At 41.2% G+C, this 21,352-nt stretch overlaps 1 protein-coding gene across 1 annotated transcript in view; it reads right to left on the reverse strand.

Moving 5' to 3' along the window:
* Positions 1-11,075: 11,075 nt before the first annotated feature.
* The window catches only part of PPP2CB (protein phosphatase 2 catalytic subunit beta), a 37,626-nt gene continuing 27,349 nt past the window's right edge, over positions 11,076-21,352 (reverse strand). Inside the window, exons 4-7 of the mRNA XM_066380286.1 lie at positions 19,575-19,664; positions 19,296-19,457; positions 16,518-16,636; positions 11,076-11,449 (exon numbers count right to left, since the gene is read on the reverse strand). Of these exons, the coding sequence (XP_066236383.1) occupies positions 11,377-11,449; positions 16,518-16,636; positions 19,296-19,457; positions 19,575-19,664 (444 nt within the window). The 3' untranslated portion in view covers positions 11,076-11,376. The remainder of the gene's footprint in view (positions 11,450-16,517; positions 16,637-19,295; positions 19,458-19,574; positions 19,665-21,352) is intronic.

Raw genomic sequence — 21,352 nt, forward strand, 5'->3', positions numbered from 1 at the left:
CCAATGGAGCCTTGCTGCAGGAGGGGAAGAGAGAGACAGAGAGGAAGGAGAGGGGGAGGGGTGGAGAAGCAGATGGGCGCTTCTCCTGTGTGCCCTGGCCGGGAATCGAACCCGAGACTTCTGCACGCCAGGCCAACGCTCTACCACTGAGCCAACCGGCCAGGGCCCTGAGATTATATTATAAAAGACTTCTACCTTGGTACTTTCCTGGGCCACTTACCCAACATGGCAGGGGTAGAGGCAGAGGCGAATTTAACAGCGGGCACACCAGGCACACACCCTGGGCCCTGACCTCTGAAGGGCTGTGCAAACCCCAACTTTACACTTCTTTCTAATGACACCACGTTTAGTTTCGTATGTGCAATTTTAACATTAATAGTACATAATATTTTTTATTTATTTAAAAATATGGTTGTATTTTTATTTTTCCTGTCTTTCTCTTTTCTTTAAGGAGCTCAATATTTTCTTCTGCGCCCGGGGCCTCAGCCGACCTTAATCCGCCTCTGGGTAGAGGGGTAGGGATAGGGAAGCCACGTGACAAGGAGCTGTGAACAGCAACCTGAGGAGGCTTGGAGCTAGACTTCCAGCCCCCGCGAGGCCAAAAACTGCAGCTCTGGCCAACAATTTGATCGCAATGTCATGAGAAGCCTGCGCCAGAACCACCTAGCCATGATGCTCTCAAGTTCTTGACCCTGATGATTTGTGAAATAAAAGTGTGTTGCTCTGGCCAGTGGCTCGGTGGATAAAGCATCGACCTGGTGTGCCGAGGTCCTGGGCTCGGTCCTGGTCAGGGTACATATAAGAAGCACCCAATGAGTACACAACTAAGTCGAACAAGGAGTTGGCGTTTCTTTAGCTCTCTCGCTCTCTCCCTTCCGCCCCTCCCTTCAGCTCTCTCAAATCAATGGAAAACTTTTTTAAAATAAAAATAAATGTTTTAAGCTGCTAAGTATTGACTTCATTGTTATGGAGAAATACAGACCATATAAATTTAGAACTTGTGAGGAGCAGCCTAACAAAAAACTTAAAATATGGGAGTGGCTTTGAGGAGAGTGTAAGTAAAAGTATAAAGTGCCTTAAAATTGTTGATAAAAGGCTCATAAATATAAGACTACAAGATGATGTATCGTAGACTTGTACACCTGAAACCCGCATCATCTTATTAACCAATGTCACCCCAATAAATTCAATTAAAAAATGACTGCAGGTGAGGACTTGCAGAGAACCGAGGTAAATATTACTGGGAAGTGGAGGAAGGTCCTTGTTACGCAGTGGTAGGAGGTATAGCAACACTATCACTGGCAGTTGTGTGGGAAGTGGAAAATATAGCTAATGAATTAAGCCAGGGGTAGTCTACCTTTTTATACCTATCGCCCACTTTTGTATCTCTGTTAGTAGTAAAATTTTCTAACTGCCCACCGGTTCCACATGGTGATTTATAAAGTAGGGAAGTAACTTTACTTTATAAATTTTTTTTTTTTGTATTTTTCTGAAGCTGGAAATGGGGAGAGACAGACTCCCGCATGCGCCCGACCGGGATCCACCCGGCACGCCCACCAGGGGGCGACGCTCTGCCCACCAGGGGGCGATGCTCTGCCCCTCTGGGGTGTTGCTCTGCTGCGACCAGAGCCACTCTAGCGCCTGGGGCAGAGGCCAAGGAGCCATCCCCAGCGCCCGGGCCATCTTTGCTCCAATGGAGCCTTGGCTGTGGGAGGGGAAGAGAGAGACAGAGAGGAAGGAGGGGGGGGGTGTGGAGAAGCAAATGGGCGCTTCTCCTATGTGCCCTGGCCGGGAATCAAACCCGGGACTCCTGCATGCCAGGCCGACACTCTACCACTGAGCCAACCGGCCAGGGCCCAGAATAACTCTTTATAAAACAACTTACTATAGTTAAATCTATCTTTTTATTTATACTTTGGTTGCTCCGCTACCACCCACCATGAAGCTGGAATTCCCACTAGTGGGTGGTAGGGACCAGGTTGACTACCGCTGAATTAAGTGATCTAGCTAAGTATATTTCCAACAAGAATACGGAAAATACTACCTGTTTCTTGCTCCTTATAGTAAAATGTAAGGCAAGAGATAAGCTAGAGAAAGGACTTAAAAAAGAAACCAGGGCTCACTGGTTTGGAAGATTCCCAGATTCTTCAGCTGGCAAATGATGCCAAAATTAAAAAATGGCTTCAGGCCCTGTCTGGTTAGCTCAGTCGGTTGAGTGTCATCCCGAAACAGCAAGGTTGGGGGTTCGATCCCTGGTCAGGGCACACATGGGTAGCAACCAATGAATGAACGACTGAGTGGAACAACAAATGGATCTTTCCCTTCCCCCTCCTCTCTCTCTCCCTAATGTCACCATCAATGAGTAAAAAAGTTAAGCCCTGGCTGGATAGCTCAGTTGGAGCATCATCCCTGAGCACAGAGGTTGCGGTTTGATTTTTCAGTCAGGGCACAGAGAGGAGCAGCTTGATGTTCCCGTCTCTCCCTGCCTCTCTCTCAAAACAAAACAAAACCCCCCACAAATTGCTTCACCGGTGGTGGCACAGTAGAAAAAACGTTGACCTGGTATGCTGACGTCCCCGGTTCAAGCCACGAGGTTGCTGGCTTGAGCATGGGATCATAAACAGGATCCCATGGTCTCTGGCTTGAGCGCAAAGGTCGTTGGCTTGAGCAAGGGGGTCACTGGCTCGGTCTGAGTACCTCAGTCAAGGCGCATGTGAGAAGCAATCAATGAACAACTAGTGGCACAACTACGAGTTGATGCATCTCTCTCCTTTCTCATCTCCTCTCATTAAAAAAAAAGAAGAAAAGAAAAAAATGAACTGTCCCCCAAATCTAAGAAAGTATTAGAAGAAACTGTACAGCAGTGGACAGGAATGCTCCAGGCCTTCATATTCACTGACCACTCACTCACTGGGCAACTTCCAGTCCTGCAAGCTCCACTCATGGTAAGGGCCCTATACAGCTGTACCATCTTTATCTTTTATGCCATTTTTACTGTACTTTAACTGTGTTTAGATATTTTAAAAGACACAAATAGTTACCACTGTATTATAACTGCCTCCAGCAGTCAGCACAGTAACATGCTGTATGGGTTTGTAGCCCAAGAGCAATAGGCCACATCACACAGCCTGCGTGTGCACTGGGCTGTACACCATCTAGGTTTGTGTAAGCTCCCTCTGTGGTGTTCGCACAATGATGGCACGCACAGGTATAACGACAAATCAAGGGTTCTTTCTCTCTCTCCCCTCTTCCTCTCTCTAAAAAAAAAAGTGAGCTATAGATACATTTAAGAAAGATTAATAGAAATAATTATTTTTCAATCTGCTTGTTGCAACTCAGGGTGGTGGGTGGCCCGCTATCCTAGCAGCTCAGGGAGCAAGGCGGGACCCAATCCTGGACAGGACACTCTCTCAGACTGGGACAATTTAGACACGCAATCAACCTAACACGCACAAGCTTGGGGCGTGGAAGGCAACAGGAGCGCCCAGAGCAAACTCACGCAGACATGGGGAGAACGTGCAGACTCCACCCAAACAGTGGCCCTGGCTGGGCGTCAGTTTGTTCTTGACCATCAGCACTGTAACGGAACGATGCCGTTGAGATGTCGTTCCAGAGCATGCTGTAATGCTGTGTCTCTCCTTAGATGAGATCATAAAGGGCTGCCACTCTGCTGCTCCTGTCTCATCAGTTACTTTGATGGAGACCATGTTGTTAGCACCTCAGTGCAGAGGACCATGTGTCCAGGAAATGAGGCCTCCTGCCAATAGTGACTTGGAATTAACCCTCCAGCCCCAATCATATCTAGAGACTACAGGCCTAGTCAGCACCTTGACTGCAACCTAATGAGAGACCTTGAGCCAGGACCACCGGCCCTGGATTCCTGACCTATAGGCACAGAGGGCGGTAGTAAGTGTCGTCCTAAGCTAAAATGGGAAAAACTGTTATGTGGCAATAAGCAACTAGCACCAGAAATACCCAGGGCATTTCCCCAACAATGTAAAGATGTCCTTAAGAATGACTTTTACTTTCCTGGGCAGGTGCTTCAGTTTCTCTAGCTGTTACAGCTCTGAGTCATAGAATTCCTCTCAAAGATTCAGTAGGCTTCCATTATTCTTTGAAATAGACTCAAATGCAAATGGAAATGCAAAAGTGAAAGGAGAAACATGTTCATCTGTACCTGTTCTGGCCACAGACTTTCACAGGCTCTGTTTTCAGTTATCCATCCATTCATTACCATGGATACCGAGTACAGAAAGAATTCCCATTAAAAAGTTATCTTTTCAGAAGCCAAAATGTCAGTAATTAACAAATAGTTCCTAAAATCCATGAAATAACCCCCCTCCCCCGCCAACCAACGTCTAAGACAAAAATCATTAGGGCTATTCCTTTCCATGGCAAAACCTTTTTCTTTAACACAAAGAAAAAACACGATCAGTCGCATGTACCCCTAAAAGGCTAAAAATATAAAGATGGTCAATTGCTTCCTTGGTTACAAAAGGTAATCCTTCCTCTGAGTTTAGGGGAAGGATGTCTACATATGCCTTAAATCAGTGGTCCCCAACCCCCAGGCCGCAGACCGGTACTGGTCCGTGGGCCATTTGGTACCAGTCTGCAGAGAAAGAATAAATAACTTACATTATTTCCGTTTTATATATATTTAAGTCTGAACAATGTTTTACTTTTAAAAAATGACCAGATTCCCTCTGTTACATCCGTCTAAGACTCACTCTTGATGCTTGTCTCGGTCACGTGATACATTTATCCGTCCCACCCTAAGGGCCGGTCCATGAAAATATTTTCTGACATTAAACCGGTCCGTGGCCCAAAAAAGGTTGGGGACCACTGCCTTAAATCTTTAGATTCTTGGTTAATAATACTAGTCTTTTATACTGTGGCCCTCTTGCAATGAGTTGGAAAAATTAGAAACATAATTAAGGAAATTATGTTTTCTAGGTGTAATGATTGTGTATTGTGGTTAGGAGAGAGAGAGAGAGGGAAGGAGATGGGAAAGGGGGAGATGGGGAGGGGGGAAGGGAAGAGAGGGAGAAAGGGGAGGAGAGAAGGAGAGAGGGCGAAAGGGAGAAATAGGGGGAAAGAGTGAATCCTTTTCTGTAAAGATACATACTACAATATGATATGAATTATGGTCAAAATATGCTTCAAAATAATTGGACGGGGAACAGTCGGTGGAGGAATAGCCTGTACGCCTCTAGCACACAAGCCACATATATCAGAGAACTTCCCGTAATCGTGTTTATGCTTCTCCGCTCATGCTTGCCTTGTAAACTCCTCACTGTAACGAACTGATGTGGGAGATACGCTCATTGAGTTTAATAATACAATAAGCTACCTCTTATCAAAACATGTCATTTTAGATTGTTCTATGACAGTGACACAGAGAGGTATTTTGTTTGGGTAGAAAAGAAAACAAAAAGCATAAAGTTATCTTTTTCTGAAGGAAACTGTAAAAGAATATGACATTCCCCTTTAAAAGGGTCGTAGGGGGGAGATTAGCCTTCGTTCATTGTTCTACTCACTGAAAATGAGGTCCTAAAAATAAGTTCTAAATGCACAGCAGTTTGGGACTTGAACTGAGGATGTAACCAGCTGCAAAGAATGTGTCTCCCACCCTAACAAGAAACAGCTGGTTGATACACACAATGTAGTACTTTTGAGCCTATGAGGCTGTAATAGAATCATGGACACTGAATGAGGGGACAAGCCACTCCAGGAGAGACAGGGCAGTCTTCTCTTTGGCAGGACCTGGGGAAAATGTGGCTGCCATCCAAGCAGAGAAGGAAAACCCAGTGATCTAAGATTGTAACATTTTTAAAGGCCAAGTGTGGGCTGCAGCAGCACTCCGGAACAGGACTGGTTTCTTTAAGTTTGTGGGTCTTAGTGCACGATGGAAATGCAGGCAGGACATCTTGCTCAAAAAGGAAGAATTGAAGATGGTGGCAGTACAGAGTTAAAACAAGCAAAAGGCCCCCCTAAGTGTGGGGCTGTGTGTGACTACACAGGTCATTGGCCTTGAAGCCAGTCCTGGCTGGGTCCTCGGACACAAAAGGCGTCCCCACTCACCTGAAATGTCTTCTCTGCTGGCCTTCATCTAGTGTTCATGAGAGCTGGGAGCAGTGCCGACTGCTATATAAAAAGCCACCTTAGTGCAAACGAGGAGGTGACTGGTGGCTGTGGAGGAACAGCTCAAAGGACCCCCCCCCCCCCCCCCCCCCCCCCCCCCCCCCCCCCCCCCCCCCCCCCCCCCCCCCCCCCCCCCCCCCCCCCCCGCTTCTTGGAATCCTTCTGTACACAGAGGAAGTCTTAACCTGCAGGGGGCAGTACACCAAACACTATGGCCACAGGACACTGGGCAAGATCTCTTTCTGGAGAAGCAGTAAAAGCAAAATCCATCCGCCTCTCCCAGGACACAGGCCAAGACTAAGTGCTGCCGAGGAAGGAGAGAAGCAAATACTCACCACTCTGGGGGACAGCAGATACAGAAAACAGCTGTCTGCTGTTGCTAAGGATGGCTCAGCAAACCACCACCGCAGACCACAGACACGAGGCAGTCTGTCATCACTGGTAGGAGAAACAATGCTAAGAAATCTTCACTTCTGAAGCCAAAGCACAAAAGGCCTGCCTGAAACTGAGACTGAACTGGAACAGGCTAGCTCACCTCCTACCATGAGCTTAGCACGGAGTCACAGGCGACAGCAGTCTACACCGGGGAAGTGGGAGAGCAGGAAGAAAGGCCCTCTTTCTGATACAGACAGGGACAATGGAAAGCTGAGGGCAGAGCAGGCACACGGAAATACCTGACCCCCCCCCCCCCCCCCCCGCCTTCAGCACCCCCTCCGCTATCCAAAGCACAAGGTAAGGGCAGCCAGTTGACCATTAGGTAGAGTTCAAGGTCTGTGGGCTCCACGTTTCTGAGTAATGATAGAATTCTACACTTTGTATTGTCTTTTCATATAATTCTGTCCTTGGAAACACAAAAGTTTTAATTTTTTTTTTTTTGCATTTTTCCAAAGCTAGAAATGGGGATGCAGTCAGACAGACTCCCGCATGCGCCCCACCAGGATCCACCCGGCACGCCCACCAGGGGGCGATGCTCTGCCCCTCTGGGGCGTCGCTCTGTTGCATCCAGAGCCATTCTAGCGCCTGAGGTAGAGGCCACAGAGCCATCCTCAGCGCCTGGGCCATCTTTGCTCCAATGGAGCCTTGGCTGCGGGAGAGGAAGAGACAGAAAGGAAGGAGAGGGGGAGGGGTGGAGAAGCAGATGGGCGCCTCTCCTGTGTGCCCTGGCCGGGAATCGAACCCAGGACTCCTGCATGCCAGGCCAATGCTCTACCACTGAGCCAACTGGCCAGGGCCTAAAAGTTTTAAATTTTTATGAGGTCCAATTCATCAATTTGTTAATTTTACAGACCATTCTTTCGCTATTTTAAAGAAATCTTTGCCTAAGCCAACGTCTCAAAGGGGTTCTGTGTTTCTTGTATATGTTTGTATTAGGTCTTATGTTTGTCTACAATCCATCAGTGAGATTTTTTGTAAGGTGGGAAGTAAAGCATCTAAAGTCATCCTTTTCCATGTGGCTGTACAACAGTTCTAACATTGTTGAACAACTCTTTCCCTCAATGAACTGCCTTACCACTTAACAAAACAGAACAAAAAACAACTGAAAACAAAGCAAAAAAAACAATTGACTATAAATGTTAAGCATGTGTCTGAACTTTTAATTCAGGTCATTGATATATGGCCATTTACACCCACACTATACTGTCTTGAAAACTGGACTTTTAGAATAAGTTTTGACATAAAGAAATTAATGTAATTTTCTTAATTTTTCAAAATTTGTCTCTTCTACATGTTTTATCTGCACATTTTTATAAAATTTTCATAACCATTCAGTTATAGAATTTAATTTCCTTTATCTTTGATCCTTGAGTTGTATTTTAAATTTCAAAAAATATTTTTGCTCTTGACCTCTAAATTAATTGCATTATAGTCAGGTTTTGGTATCATACATCAATTCTTTGAAGTTTTAGAGATGTAGTAATTGCCAATTGTTATAAATGCCCCATATAAACTTGACAAGAATGTGTATTCTGTTAACAGTGCAGAGATCTATATATATTCATTATATCAATCTTCTTAAAATGTGTTATTCAAATCTTCTCTTTTTGTGACTTAATAGAAAAAAAATTGCCACCTACCGTTGTAATGAAAACTTGTCAATTTGTCCCTGCATTTCTAAGGATTATTGTTTTTAACATATTGAAGCTATTTGGGTAGGTATATATATATGTAGATTTAGATATGAATTAAGTCTACCTTTATTTGTATTGACCCTCTGTTCTTAAATTTTGTTACAAAGCCTTATATCAGTATGGCTACTCTAAATTTCCTTTGTTTAGTATTTTCTTGATCCAGTCTATCGTTTTATTTTTTTGTGACAGGGACAGGTGGAAAGGGAGAGAGATGAGAAGCATCAATTCTTCCTTGTGGCTCCTTAGTTGTTCATTGATTGCTTTCTCATATGTGTCTTGATGGCGGGGGGGGGGGGGGGGGGGACGACAAAGGGAGTGGGTTGCTACAGCAGAGTGAGTGACCTCTTGCTCAAGCCAGTGACCTTGGGCTTCAAACCAGCAACCATGGGGTCATGTCTATGATCCCATGCTCCATGCTCAAGTTGTTGAGTCCCCACTCAAGCTGGTGACCTTGGGGTTTCGAATCCGGGTCCACTGCATCCTTCCAACGCTCTATCCACTGCGCCACCGCCTGATCAGGCTCTATCATTTTATTTTCAATCTATCCAAAGCACTATGCTGTTGGTGTGTTATCTTGTAATCAGTATATCACTTTTTAAAAAATCACATTTGGCCCTTTGACTTTTAATTAGAGAATTCAGTCCATTTACATTGATTATAATTTTGAAATATTTACACTTATTTCATCTTGTTTTCTTTTTGTCTTTATACTGTTTCTATATCATTTCTATACAACTGAGAATGTTGATCAAGGATCTCAGATTGTATCACAATAAAAGTATGTTGATTGGCAACATAAGGAAATGTTTTCAGACTTTAAAAATAATTCAGGGTTTTGTTTTTTTCTTTTAATTAAAATTTCATTCTTTTGTGGGAAAAGAGCCTGATGGGAGAGGAAAACAGACCATGGCATCAATATCTTTCTTGTAAGAATTTGTCTTCTGAGAAATGTTTTAAGCAGGAATTGGTTTTAGTCCCTTTGAGCTATAGATACTCTAACTGGAACTCAGGTTCATAGTTTGAAGATCTCTTGTCTCTCCATTCATATGTGTGGAGGAAGATATATATATATATATATATATATATATATATATATATATATATTTCCATTCATATGTGTGGAGGAAGATCTCTCTCTCTCTCTCTCCAGGACATCTTCCTGGAATTACCATGCCCACTGCCTGACACATCAGCACCTGCCCATTCTCTTGCTGTATTTTAATAGTTGTGTATTTATGGCGACTATGTATTAATTAGTCTAACCTCTCTCTCCTGTCAGAGTTCAGGTCTTGAAAGCCTTTTTCAGTGTCTTTCCCCACCCCCTGCCAGCAGGCTTGTTATGAGGTTTGTTGATGGTCTGATTGTCCTTTTTGAGGTATGCTCACCTTGATTTCAAGAATTACGACTCAGTACTGTGGACACCAGTGCTTTTTGCACGATACCTATCCCTCCGCTGTGAGTCTTCACTGTGACTTATAGGGTAGTCCGTCCTGTTTCGGCACCCTAGAAATGACTGCGTTGCTGAGAAACTGAGATGATTTTCCTCAAGGACAGTGCACAGAACAGAGCTGAGGACTGAAGCTCCCCCACTGAGAACAAAACAAACCAAAAAACAAAACAGAAACAGACTCATAGATAGAAAGAACAGACTGACAGCTGTCAGAGGGAAAGGGGGCTGGGGGAAATCATTTTCTCACAGAAACACTTAAATTTAGTTCTTCACTTGTCCTTCACCCCTACCCTCACGCCTATTTTCTCCTCTACTATTTGGATTTTATATTGTACATTTGAATAGTACTATTATTACTATTTCTACTAAACTCTGTTTTGTAGATTAATCATACATTTTGGTTTTAAAAGATTCTTCCCAGCCATAGAAATTCTAGTTTTAGCATTCAATCCATAGTTAAAAATACTAATACATTAACACAACTTACCTAGTGAAATGTTTAGAAACAAAAATGGCTTTTTTTTTTTTTTTTTTTTTTTACAGAGACAGAGAGAGGGATAGACAGGAACAGAGAGAGATGAGAAGCATCGATCATCAGTTTTTCGTTGCGACACCTTAGTTGTTCATTGACTGCCCTCTCATATGTGCCTTGACCGTGGGCCTTCAGCAGACCGAGTGACCCCTTGCTTGAGCCAGCGACCTTGGGTCCACGCTGGTGAGCTTTTGCTCAAACCAGATGAGCCCGCGCTCAAACTGGCGACCTTGGGGTCTCGAACCTGGGTCTTTCCACATCCCAGTCCGACGCTCTACCCACTGTGCCACTGCCTGGTCAGGCAAAAAATGGCTTTTTTATGGTCTAAAAGATATCAGGTACTATTTGAAGTTTTCTTATGAAAATAAGCCTTATACAAAAAATATTAATTTAAATAACTTCAACACAACTGTTCATTGCAAGTCAAGATTTTATATCAAATGTCAAAATAAAACTTTCATTTCAAGTGTATCACAGTAAATCAATGTTTTTGTTTAAAATGAAGAGTTTATTTGCTCAGTACACCAAACAGGATGCAAGCACTGTCATGACAAATATACAGAAATATGCAGGTTGACATAAAACAGTAATTTAGCTTAAATGGAGGGAAATCTCTTTAAATGTTATGACAACATACTTCCAAGGAGAATCTTTCCTTCAGTTAAATTAATTACACATTTCAATAAAATAAAGGGTAATGGATTAAGTCGAAGTTAGCTTGTGATTTTTTTCTTAAAAATAAAATTCCAACTCTATTAACCCATGCCAGTTAAACACTATAACTAAAATTTCCAATAAGTGCAAAAGGAAATGAAGGGGTTAGTTGTGTTGTTTTTTTTTGCTTGAACAGTCCAGAGGAAACGGTTACTACAAATGCAGCAGGCAAACTGTTAAGACCGACTGATCTAGAAATGTACTAAATTTCCATCTCAATGCTCGTTATTGTGCTAAATGCTCCTCATTAGTATGGCACATTTTGGTCCATGATATAGTTTAATGCCAAGACAGATCCCACTTCGTTACAGATACACACAGATTACTGTTGCTTGTTTTGTTTCTAAATATATATATATTTAAAAAGCCAGCTACTTCCACATACGAAGGCAGGTTCTCCCGGGAGGAATTTAGAGGAAGTAGTCTGGAGTGCGCCGGGTAACGTGCGGCTCTCCGCGACGAGGGGCGGGGTCAAACTGGAGGCTACACAGCAAAACAAAACAAAATCCCAGGAGTTAGAGGACTTGAATTTGTAAGCAAACAAATCTATGTATGACTGGAATGCACAAGTCATTGCAAGTGTTCTCCAGTATTTTTTTTTTTTAATTTTTATTTTATTTATTCATTTTAGAGAGGAGAGAGAGGGGGAGAGAGAGAGACAGAGAGACAGAGAGAGAAGAGAGAGAGATAGGGGAGAGGAGCTGGAAGCATCAACTCCCATATGTGCCTTGACCAGGCAAGCCCAGGGTTTCGAACCAGCGACCTCAGCATTTCCAGGTCGACGGTTTATCCACTGCGCCACCACAGGTCAGGCTGTTCTCCAGTATTTAACTACCTCACAGAGCTATGGTGAACACTTAAGTAGATAGAATTTCTCAGTGCCCGCATAAAAGGTTTGCAATATTACTATCAGTTAAATGGAAGTGGTAAGAGTAGATGTGCTTGTTCTAGGCTAGATTTTAGGGGAAGTATTCAGTCTTTTACTATTAATGATAGTTGTGGGTTTTGTAAATGCCCTTTATCAAGATGGGGAAGTTTCCTTCTCTGACTAGTTCATTAAGTATTTTTATTATGAAAGAGTGCTGGGTTTTGACAGCACTTTTTCTGGTTTCACTGAGATAATCATGTGGTTTTGGTCCTTTGTTCGATTAATATAATTTACTACACTGATTGATTTTCATGTTTTCAACTTGGCCACGGTATATCATCCCTTTTATATATTGCTGCATTCAGTCTGCTAATATTTTGTTGCAGATATTTGCATCTATATGCATTAACAGTATTCACTGTAGTTTCCTTAAAATATCTTTGATTTTGGTATTAGGGTTATACAGGCCTCAAAGAATAAGTTGGGAAGTAATTCCTCTCTTCTGTTTTTGTAGGTGTTTGTCAAGGATTGATGTTAATTCCTTTTTAAGTATTTGGTCAGTTCCCCAGAGAAGCCAATGGGGTCATGCTTTTCTCTGTAGGAAGTTTTAAATTATAAATTTAATTTCTTCACTCATTACAGCTCTATTCAGATGTCTATTTCTAATTGAGTCAGTTTTGGTAGTTTCTGTCTTCCTATGAATTTTTCCATTTCATTCAAGTTACACAATGTCTTACCATACAGTTATTCATTGTGTTTCTTTTATTTCAGTAAGGTCTGTAGTGACTTTGGTAATTGTCGTTACTTTTCTTGGCCAGTCCAGTGTTTTTTGTTAGAAAAAAAATTAACATTTTTGTTGAAAAGAAGCAACTTTTGTTTTTGTTGATTTTCCTCTTTTATTTTCTACTGTTTCGGTTTATTCTCACACTACACTTTCTTTGCACTGGGTTTAGTTTTGCTTTTCTTTTTCCAGGTCCTTAATGTTAGGTTTTTCATTTGAGAACTTTCTTGTCTTTTCAATTGGCATGTACAGCTATTAATTTTCCTCTATACACTGTTTTCACTGCATCCCCTAAGCTTTGAGTTTTGATACACTGTTTTCGCTTTCATTCATCTCAAAGTATTTTCTAGTTTCCCTTGTAATTTCTTCTTTGACTCACAGGTTGGTTTTTTTTTTTGAATTTTTTCTTTTTAGTGAGAGAAGGGCAGGCAGAAACAGTCTCCCACATGTGCATGGACAGGATCCACCCGGCAAGCCCACAAGGGGCAATACTCTGCCCATCTGGGGCCATTGCTCCACTGCAACCGCCATTTTATTTTAGCGCCTGAGGTGGAGGCAATGGAGCTATCCTCAGCACTTCAAGCCAACTCGCTCAAACCAGTCAAGCCAAGGATACAGGAGGAGGAGAGAGCAAAAGAGTGAGCAAGTGAGAGAGACAGACAGACAGAGAGCAGGAGAGAGAACAGGAAGGAGTGAAGAAGCAGATGGTTGCTTCTCCTCTGTGGCCTGACCAGGAACCGAACACATGCAGGGACAACACTCTACCACTGAGCCAACCAGCCAAGGCCCAAGGTTCTTTAGGAGTGTGTTAATTTCCACGTATTTATAAATTTCCAGTTTTTGTCTGTTATCCATTTCTAAAATCATTCCATTGTGTTTGGAGAACCTACTTGGCATGATTCCAATCCTCTTAAATTGAGGCTTGGTTTACAGCCTAGCACATAGTCTTGGAGAATGTATCATGTGCATTTGAGAAGACTATTTTCCTGTTGTTGGGTGGAGTGTCTGTTGATGTTAGGTATAGTAAGTTTATAGTGTTTCTCAAGTCTTCTATTTCCTTGTTGATCTTCTGCCTAGTTTTATCATTGAAAGTGGCAGAATAGTCTCCAATGATTAGCAGTGAACTGTCCAGGTCTTCCTCCAATTCTGTTTGTTTTTGCTCCATATATTCTAGGGCTCTCTTGTTAGTTGATCTTCTTGGTGGAGTGACTCTTTTACCCTCATGAAACATCCTTCTATACATCTAGTAACAATTTTTGTTTTGAAATCTATTTTGTCTGACATTAGTGTATCCATTCCAATGTTCTTGTGGTTGCTATTTGCATGGTATATCTTTTTCTACCATTTTACTTTTAACCTATTTGTATTTCAGAATATAAATTATGTTTCCTGTAGACATCATAAACCTGTATCTTAAAAAAATACAGCCCAATAATCTCTGCCTTGATTGCATTGCTTAAACTGTTCACATTTAATATTATGACTGAATTTATACCTGCCATTAAAATTTTTTCTTCTTCTTTCTTTCTTGGTTCCTGCTCTGCTTCTTTTTTTTTTAATTAAAAGAATATTTTCTAGTGTACCATTTAAATTCCTTTAATAACTTTACAATTACTTTTCTTCAATTATTTTATTTGCTCTAGAAATTACAATACACAATATAAAATTCTACTTCAGATTTATGTTAACTTAATTCTAGTGCATTGTAGAAGTTTACTCCTATATTGTATAATTCCTTTCCATTCTTCTTCCTTTTTTTGCTATTGATGATATATACATAGTATATCTACAAATGTTATAAACCCAAAAATACTTATTACAATTTTACATAATCTTAGAACCTTAAAGCTGAAAAAGGAGAGCAAGTATATATTTAGAGATTTTATTATATTAACCTCACTTTTATTTTCTTCATATTCTTAGGATGCAAGTTATCATCTAGTGTCACTTGTTTATTTCAGTAAGTTTTATTCCCACTCATCTCCTTTGTACCGTTACTGTCAAATATCCTACATTTGTATATATTACCTTTCTTGTAAGTTCAACTATACAATAAATGTGTCCATACTGTGTAATACAATTGGTTTTAAAATCAGTTAAGAAAGCTGCAATTGTACTGTCTTTAACAACTACCATCATGTGTGTGCATGCACATTCGACTTACTTTCTGGAGTCATCTGCTTTCACTGAAGTAGACCTTCTTGGCAGGGCTGCTTGCATTGAATTTTCTCAATTTTGCTTATCTGGGGACATCTTTATTTTGTGTTCATTTTGATGTTTTACTGGATGTAAGATTCTTGGCCGAGTTTTTTAATTTCAGCACTTTGAATGACTATATTGTCCCATTGCCTTTCTGATAAGATGTCAGCTGATTATCCTATTCAGGTTCCCTTTTGTAAATCATTTTTCTCTTACTGCTTCCAATATTCTTTCTTTTGAAGACTTTCAACATTTTATCTATGAGGGTAAAATGGCTGGCTTTCTTTGAATTTATCCAAGTTAGAGTTAGTTGAGATTTTTGGGTGTACAAATTAATATTTGTCATCAAATTTGAGAAGTTTTCAGCCATGAGTTCTTCAAATATCATATTTCTTCTGTCCCATTTCTCTCTCCTTTCTGTCTGGAACTCCCATACACTTGTATCGGTGTGCTTAGAGGTGTCCCACATTTCTGAGGCTCTGTTCATTTTTCATTATTTTTATCTGTTAAATGTCTCCTTGCTCTGCTCTTTGCTTGATGCTATTAGTATGATAAGAGTGATGAGAGCCCTCTTAAATGGTCTTGACCATAATACTCACTGTTTTCAATAATACTTAGGCTTGGAATTCCCTACCCTCTGTTCTGTATAAGATCAGTACTCAGGAAGAGCTGAGGAATGTTCTGTTCTGCCTCTCACCCTGAACAGAACGTCTATCCACTGCTTTGGAGCTGTGTTCCTCCTTCTCCCACCCCCTCCCCCTTTATGCTGAAGCTAGGTCCTGTTACTTGTTTTGTTTTTTAAACTGAGATATAATTGACATATTATTCTCAGGTGTACACATAATTATTTAATAAAATATACACTTCAAAATGATCATCACAATATGTCTCATATCCATCACCACACATAATTACAAAGTTTTTTTTCTTGTGAAAGAACTTTTAAGATGTATTCTCTTAGCAAATTTTAAATGTACAGAATAGTATTAACTTGTCACCATGCTGTGCATTATGTACTCCCATAACTTATTTACTTTAAAACTAGAAGTTTGTACTTTTGACCCTCTTCACCCATTTCACCCACTTTCTAGTGACACCCCTCATTTCACAAGCAGGAGCTGAGAAAGAACATTCTCTGCCTGCCACGCACACTGGCGTCGAGTCTGCCCTCGGAGCTGGACGGGGAGGGAGTCTCGGCCGGCCTGCCTGCACACCAGGAACAGAGCTGCTGTACCCCAGGACTGGCGCAGCCGTGATATGCTGGCATACGCCCCGGGCTGAAACCACATCCTCAGACTGGGCGCTGGGGAAGGGGAGAAGCCCCACCTTCCTGTCCGCACCCACGCAGAGCAGAGTGCCTGGTGTAGTGTCTGTAAAAGGGACCTAGGGTGGGGAAGGGAATCGATCTGTTGTGGCTTAAATCCCACAAGCTCTGGCTGTTATTACTGAGATGTAGTAGATTTTTTAGAATTAGGGTTTCTCTATTTGCTGTATATTCTTAGGAAAATTTCCAAAACTTTGAAATACTTGTTTAAAATAATGTCCTCTAGTTAAATAGTTGCTTTCATTGGGGAGAGAGGTTTGCCACACTCCTCACTTCATTATTCCAGAAACAGAATCCTCTACCTCCCATTTTAATAACCTACATTTAAAATTTCCCTTCTAAAAGTGATTACATACAATTAGAATGTAAAGTTACTTACAAGGAATATTTTAAAGTGTCATCTAACTCCATGATGGCAGCCTGGTTCCCACAGCGGTAACAGTAATTGGGTGCACTGAAAATGGTAACCACGTTCCGATCGTGACACCAATTGTATCCCTGTAGCAGTAAAAACAAAACAAACAAAAAAAAAACATCATTATAAAATTATACTCCCAACACAGAGAAGTTTGAACTTAAAAATTACAAATATTTTATATGGAAATGCAGTCTTCTAAGTTACCTTATATACATAGTATCCATCATTAATATTGTACACCTGCATGGAATACTCAATACAAGGTTTTATTATTACATGAGTTCAATAAATGGACTGTTCTGGATTAATCTATGCTTGTGATCTCAGCTAGGATATGTTCTCAATTTCTCCCACTGTGGTCGATTTAATTTTTTCCTTGTAAATAGCGTCAACTTTTGCTTTATACATTTTGAATCTATTATTAGGGAAACACAAATTTAGAATGATTCTTTCCTAGAAAACTGGGCCAGTTTCTCTAGCAGTAACTTCTTCTTTGTCTTAGAGTCTATTGTGAGTCATAGTACCTGTATTTTGGACAATTATCTAATCTACTTGATGTACTAACTATTTTCTATCCTGCTACTTCTAGTCTGCAGTATTGTTACGTTTTATATAAATCCCAAGTAATAGCTGAATTTTGGTCATTTATCCAAGTTGAGTCTCATCTTTTAAGGAAATAAAATTTTTTATCCATTTAACATTTTTTAAAAAATTGTATTTTTCCTGAAGTGAAAAGCAGGGAGGCAGAGAGACAGACTCCTGCATGTGCCTGACCGGGATCCACCTGGCATGCACACTAGGGAGAAATGCTCTGCCCATCTGGGGTGTTGCTCCGTTCCAATTGCAACCATTCTAGTGCCTGAAGCGAAGGCCATGGAGCCATCCTCAGCTCCCACGCCAACTTTGCTCCAATGGAGCCCTGGCTGCAGGAGGGGAAGAGAGATGCCAGCCAGGGCCTCCATATAACATTTTTTATGATTATCACTATACATTACATTTATCTTTATCATACAAATGTATGTTCCTTGTTATGTTCTTATTCCTCCTCTTGCCTTTACTTGGAAGTTTCCTCTTACATTTTGAAGCCACTCCCTACTGGTTTGGAAGGATTATATCCTACTTATATGCCTTCAGACTTTACAAAATAGAAACATCATAGTAGAGGAATCTGGAAGGCATCACCTTAACTAAGTGACCCAAGTGAAAACCTCCAGCAGTGGGATAGACTCCATGATCCCTGACACGACACACTGAAAAGGGTACAACATCATTATGTGGTGTACCTGCCAAAAGTGTGCATCTATGGCCCTGGCCGGTTGGCTCAGTGGTAGAGCATTGGCCTGGCATGTGGAAGTCCCGGGTTCGATTCCTGGCCAGGGCACACAGGAGAAGCATCCATCTGCTTCTTCCCCCTTCCCCCTCTCCTTCTCTGTCTCTCTCTTCCCCTCCGCAAGCAAGGCTCCAGTGGAGCAAAGTTGGCCCGGGAGCTGAGGATGGCTCCATGGCCTCTGCCTCAGGTGCTAGAATGGCTTCAGTCGAATTGGAGCAACAGCCCAGATGGGCAGAGCATTGACCCCTAGTGGGTGTGCCAGGTGGATCCTGGTCAGGCGCATGCAGGGAGTCTCTCTGCCTCCCCGCTTCTCACTTCAAAAAACTAAAAAAAACAAACAAAAAACATGTGCATCTATAACCATAAGGAAGTGTCTGTCAAACCACAAGTAAAAAATATTTATATAAAATAAAATTGCACTTTTCAAAAATGCCAAGATTATGTAAAACAAAGAAAATCTGAGGAATTATTTCCATATCAAAGGAGATTGAATGTAGCATGATCCTGGATTAGATTATACATATACATACTTGATTTAATTTTTCTACACTATAAAGGCCATTACTGAGAGAATTAAAATTTGAATAAAGTTTTTAGGTGAGATAATAGAACTACATCAATGCAAATTTATTGACTGTGATAAATATACTGTGGTTATATAAAAGTCCTTACTTTTACAGAATAGATATAGAAATTTGGGGTAAAGGAGCATCATGTCTGCAACTAACACTCAAACAGCTCAAAAGAAAGCAATGTACCTGACCAGGCAGTGGCGCAGTGGATAGAGTGTTGATCTAGGACACTGAGGACCCAGGTTTAAAACCCCAAGGTCGCCAGCTTGAATGCAGGCCCACCAGCTTGAGCGAGGGGTCACCAGTTTGAGCATGGGATCATAGACATGAGCCCATGGTCGCTGGCTTGAGCAAGGGGTCACTTACTCAGCTGGAGCCCCCTGGTCAAGGCACATATGAGAAGGCAATCAGTGAACAACTAAAGTGCCACAACTACGAGTTGATGCTTCTCATCTCTCTCCCTTCTTGTCTGTCCCTCCTTCTCTCTCTTGCTTTAAAAAAAAGAAAAGTAATGTATGGAAGAAAAGGGGGGAGCAAAACAGAGACAGAATGATAAAGCAAATATTAAAAATATTTCTATTTGAGGAATCTGATTTTAGGATACAAAGGTGTTATTTGGTAATATTTCCGCAACTTTTCTCTAAGTCTAAATTAACTTCAAAAGTGAGTAATAATTTTGCTCTAGCAAATTAGTACTTTCCCTACTTGCTAAAGCCAGCCAAGTTTCTTCACTTAGATAATGGCAAGGAATGCTTTTGCTATTCTAAGTCATGAAGGCTTTATATAGACATATACGTTCACTGGAAATAAAGATCATTTTGCAGGAAAAGGACATACCTCCATTACAAGTTGGTGAGCACGAGAAACCAGTGTGAGACCATTGGCATGATTGAATGTTTCAGAAATGTCTTGTCCAAACGTGTAGCCAGCACCCCGTGGCGAAATGCCCCAGCCACCACGGTCATCTGGATCCGACCATAAGAGATCGCACATTGGGCCCTGGTCAAGAAAATTAAGTATGTTATCAACTATTAGCAGTCATATTTAACTAATGATAATTCAGCTTTATTACAATGTGGTTATATTTCTTTTTCCTTTAATTTAAACTCAGTTTACCTCATGTGGGACTTCTTGTAAACGGTCCAGGGCTCTTATGTGATCCAGTGTGTCTATGGAAGGGGAGAGGCCACCGTGGAGACAGAATATCTGTTTATGAATTCAAAAACAGTATGAATTTACTGATTGCTAAAAGTAAGTGGAGATTAGTGATTACAAATGTCAATCCTAATAGCTCTTTTCAAAATAAAGTTTAAAAATATTCACTGTGGAGAATTTATAAGATACAATGAAAAAGGAAACAAAAATCACATCAGAGAGAGTTAACATTTAAATATATGTCTTTTCTTGTTTGTAATCCCAAGTATGATACTTTATCCAGTGTTTTCTCCCCTTCTCTGGTGAACGGGATCTCTATCCTTGTGACCCATCATTACATTTTCTAGTAGTTGTTGATGTATAAAATGTTTTTTCTCTTGCAACAAAGACCCTACAGATTCCTCTTACTGGTTCCAATAGTTTTTCAGTTTTCTTTGATTTTTCTGGGTACATAATCATGTTTGCAAAAATATTTGTCTTTTCTTCTCAATATTATATCGTTTAGTCCTTTTTATTATTCAGTGTAGCAGCTAGAATTTCCAAAACATTTAATACTAGTGGTTTTTTTTTTCTTTCTGGTAACACTTATTCCCAGGCTCATCCTTTAGGGATTTGGAATCAGAAAGAATAATAATACAAGTTTTAGAGAGAATTTTTCTTTTTTTTTTTTTTTAAGATTTTATTTATTCATTATAGAGGGGGGGGGAGAGAGAGAGAGAGAGAGAGAGACAGAGAGAGCGGGGAGGAGCAGGAAGCATCAACTCCCATATGTGCCTTGACCAGGCAAGCCTAGGGTTTTGAACTGGCGACCTCAGCGTTTCCAGGTTGACGCTTTATGCACTGCGCCACCACAGGTCAGGAGAGAGAATTTTTCTTCTATTTTTTTTTTTTTTTTGTATTTTTCTGAAGCTGGAAATGGGGAGAGACAGTCAGACTCCCGCATGCGCCCGACCGGGATCCACCCGGCATGCCCACCAGGGGCGATGCTCTGCCCACCAGGGGGCGATGCTCTGCCCATCCGGGGCATCGCTATGTTGCCACCAGAGCCACTCTATCTAGCTCCTGGGGCAGAGGCCAAGGAGCCATCCCCAGTGCCCGGGCCATCTTTGCTCCAATGGAGCCTTGGCTGCAGGAGGAAGGAGAGGGGGAGGGGTGGAGAAGCAGATGGGCGCTTCTCCTGTGTGCCCTGGCCGGGAATTGAACCCGGGACTTCTGCACGCCAGGCCGACGCTCTACCACTGAGCCAACCAGCCAGGGTCTTTCTTCTAATTTTGATGAGATGGTTTCCAATGTTTTGATAGTAAGTACAGTCACCACATTTCTTTATCCAGTTGTTTTTTCCTTGTACTTTTGAATGTTTTTATGTAATTTTTTATACTATGTAATACTTGTTATACACTGCTCACAAAAATTAGGGGCTATTTTATCACTTCATATTCATCTTGAAATATCCCCTAATTCTTGTGAACAGTGTAGATAGAAACAAAGCATTCATTTCCTAGTAAAAGAAAGGTGGAGTACACAATATTACTGCTTGCAATTACCATGAAAATGGAAAAAAGTTATTAATGATAACCAGCAGACACAATGTATAAAGGTGAAGATCGTTTTCAAAAACAGCTTTGCTTTATTACTCTTATTATATATACACCAGAGTTTAACTATTTACAGTATTTTTTTTTTTTTTTTTGTATTTTTCTGAAGCTGGAAACGGGGAGAGACAGTCAAACAGACTCCCG

The sequence above is a fragment of the Saccopteryx leptura genome, chromosome 4 (genome assembly GCF_036850995.1).
Source record: "Saccopteryx leptura isolate mSacLep1 chromosome 4, mSacLep1_pri_phased_curated, whole genome shotgun sequence".
NCBI lineage: Eukaryota > Metazoa > Chordata > Mammalia > Chiroptera > Emballonuridae > Saccopteryx > Saccopteryx leptura.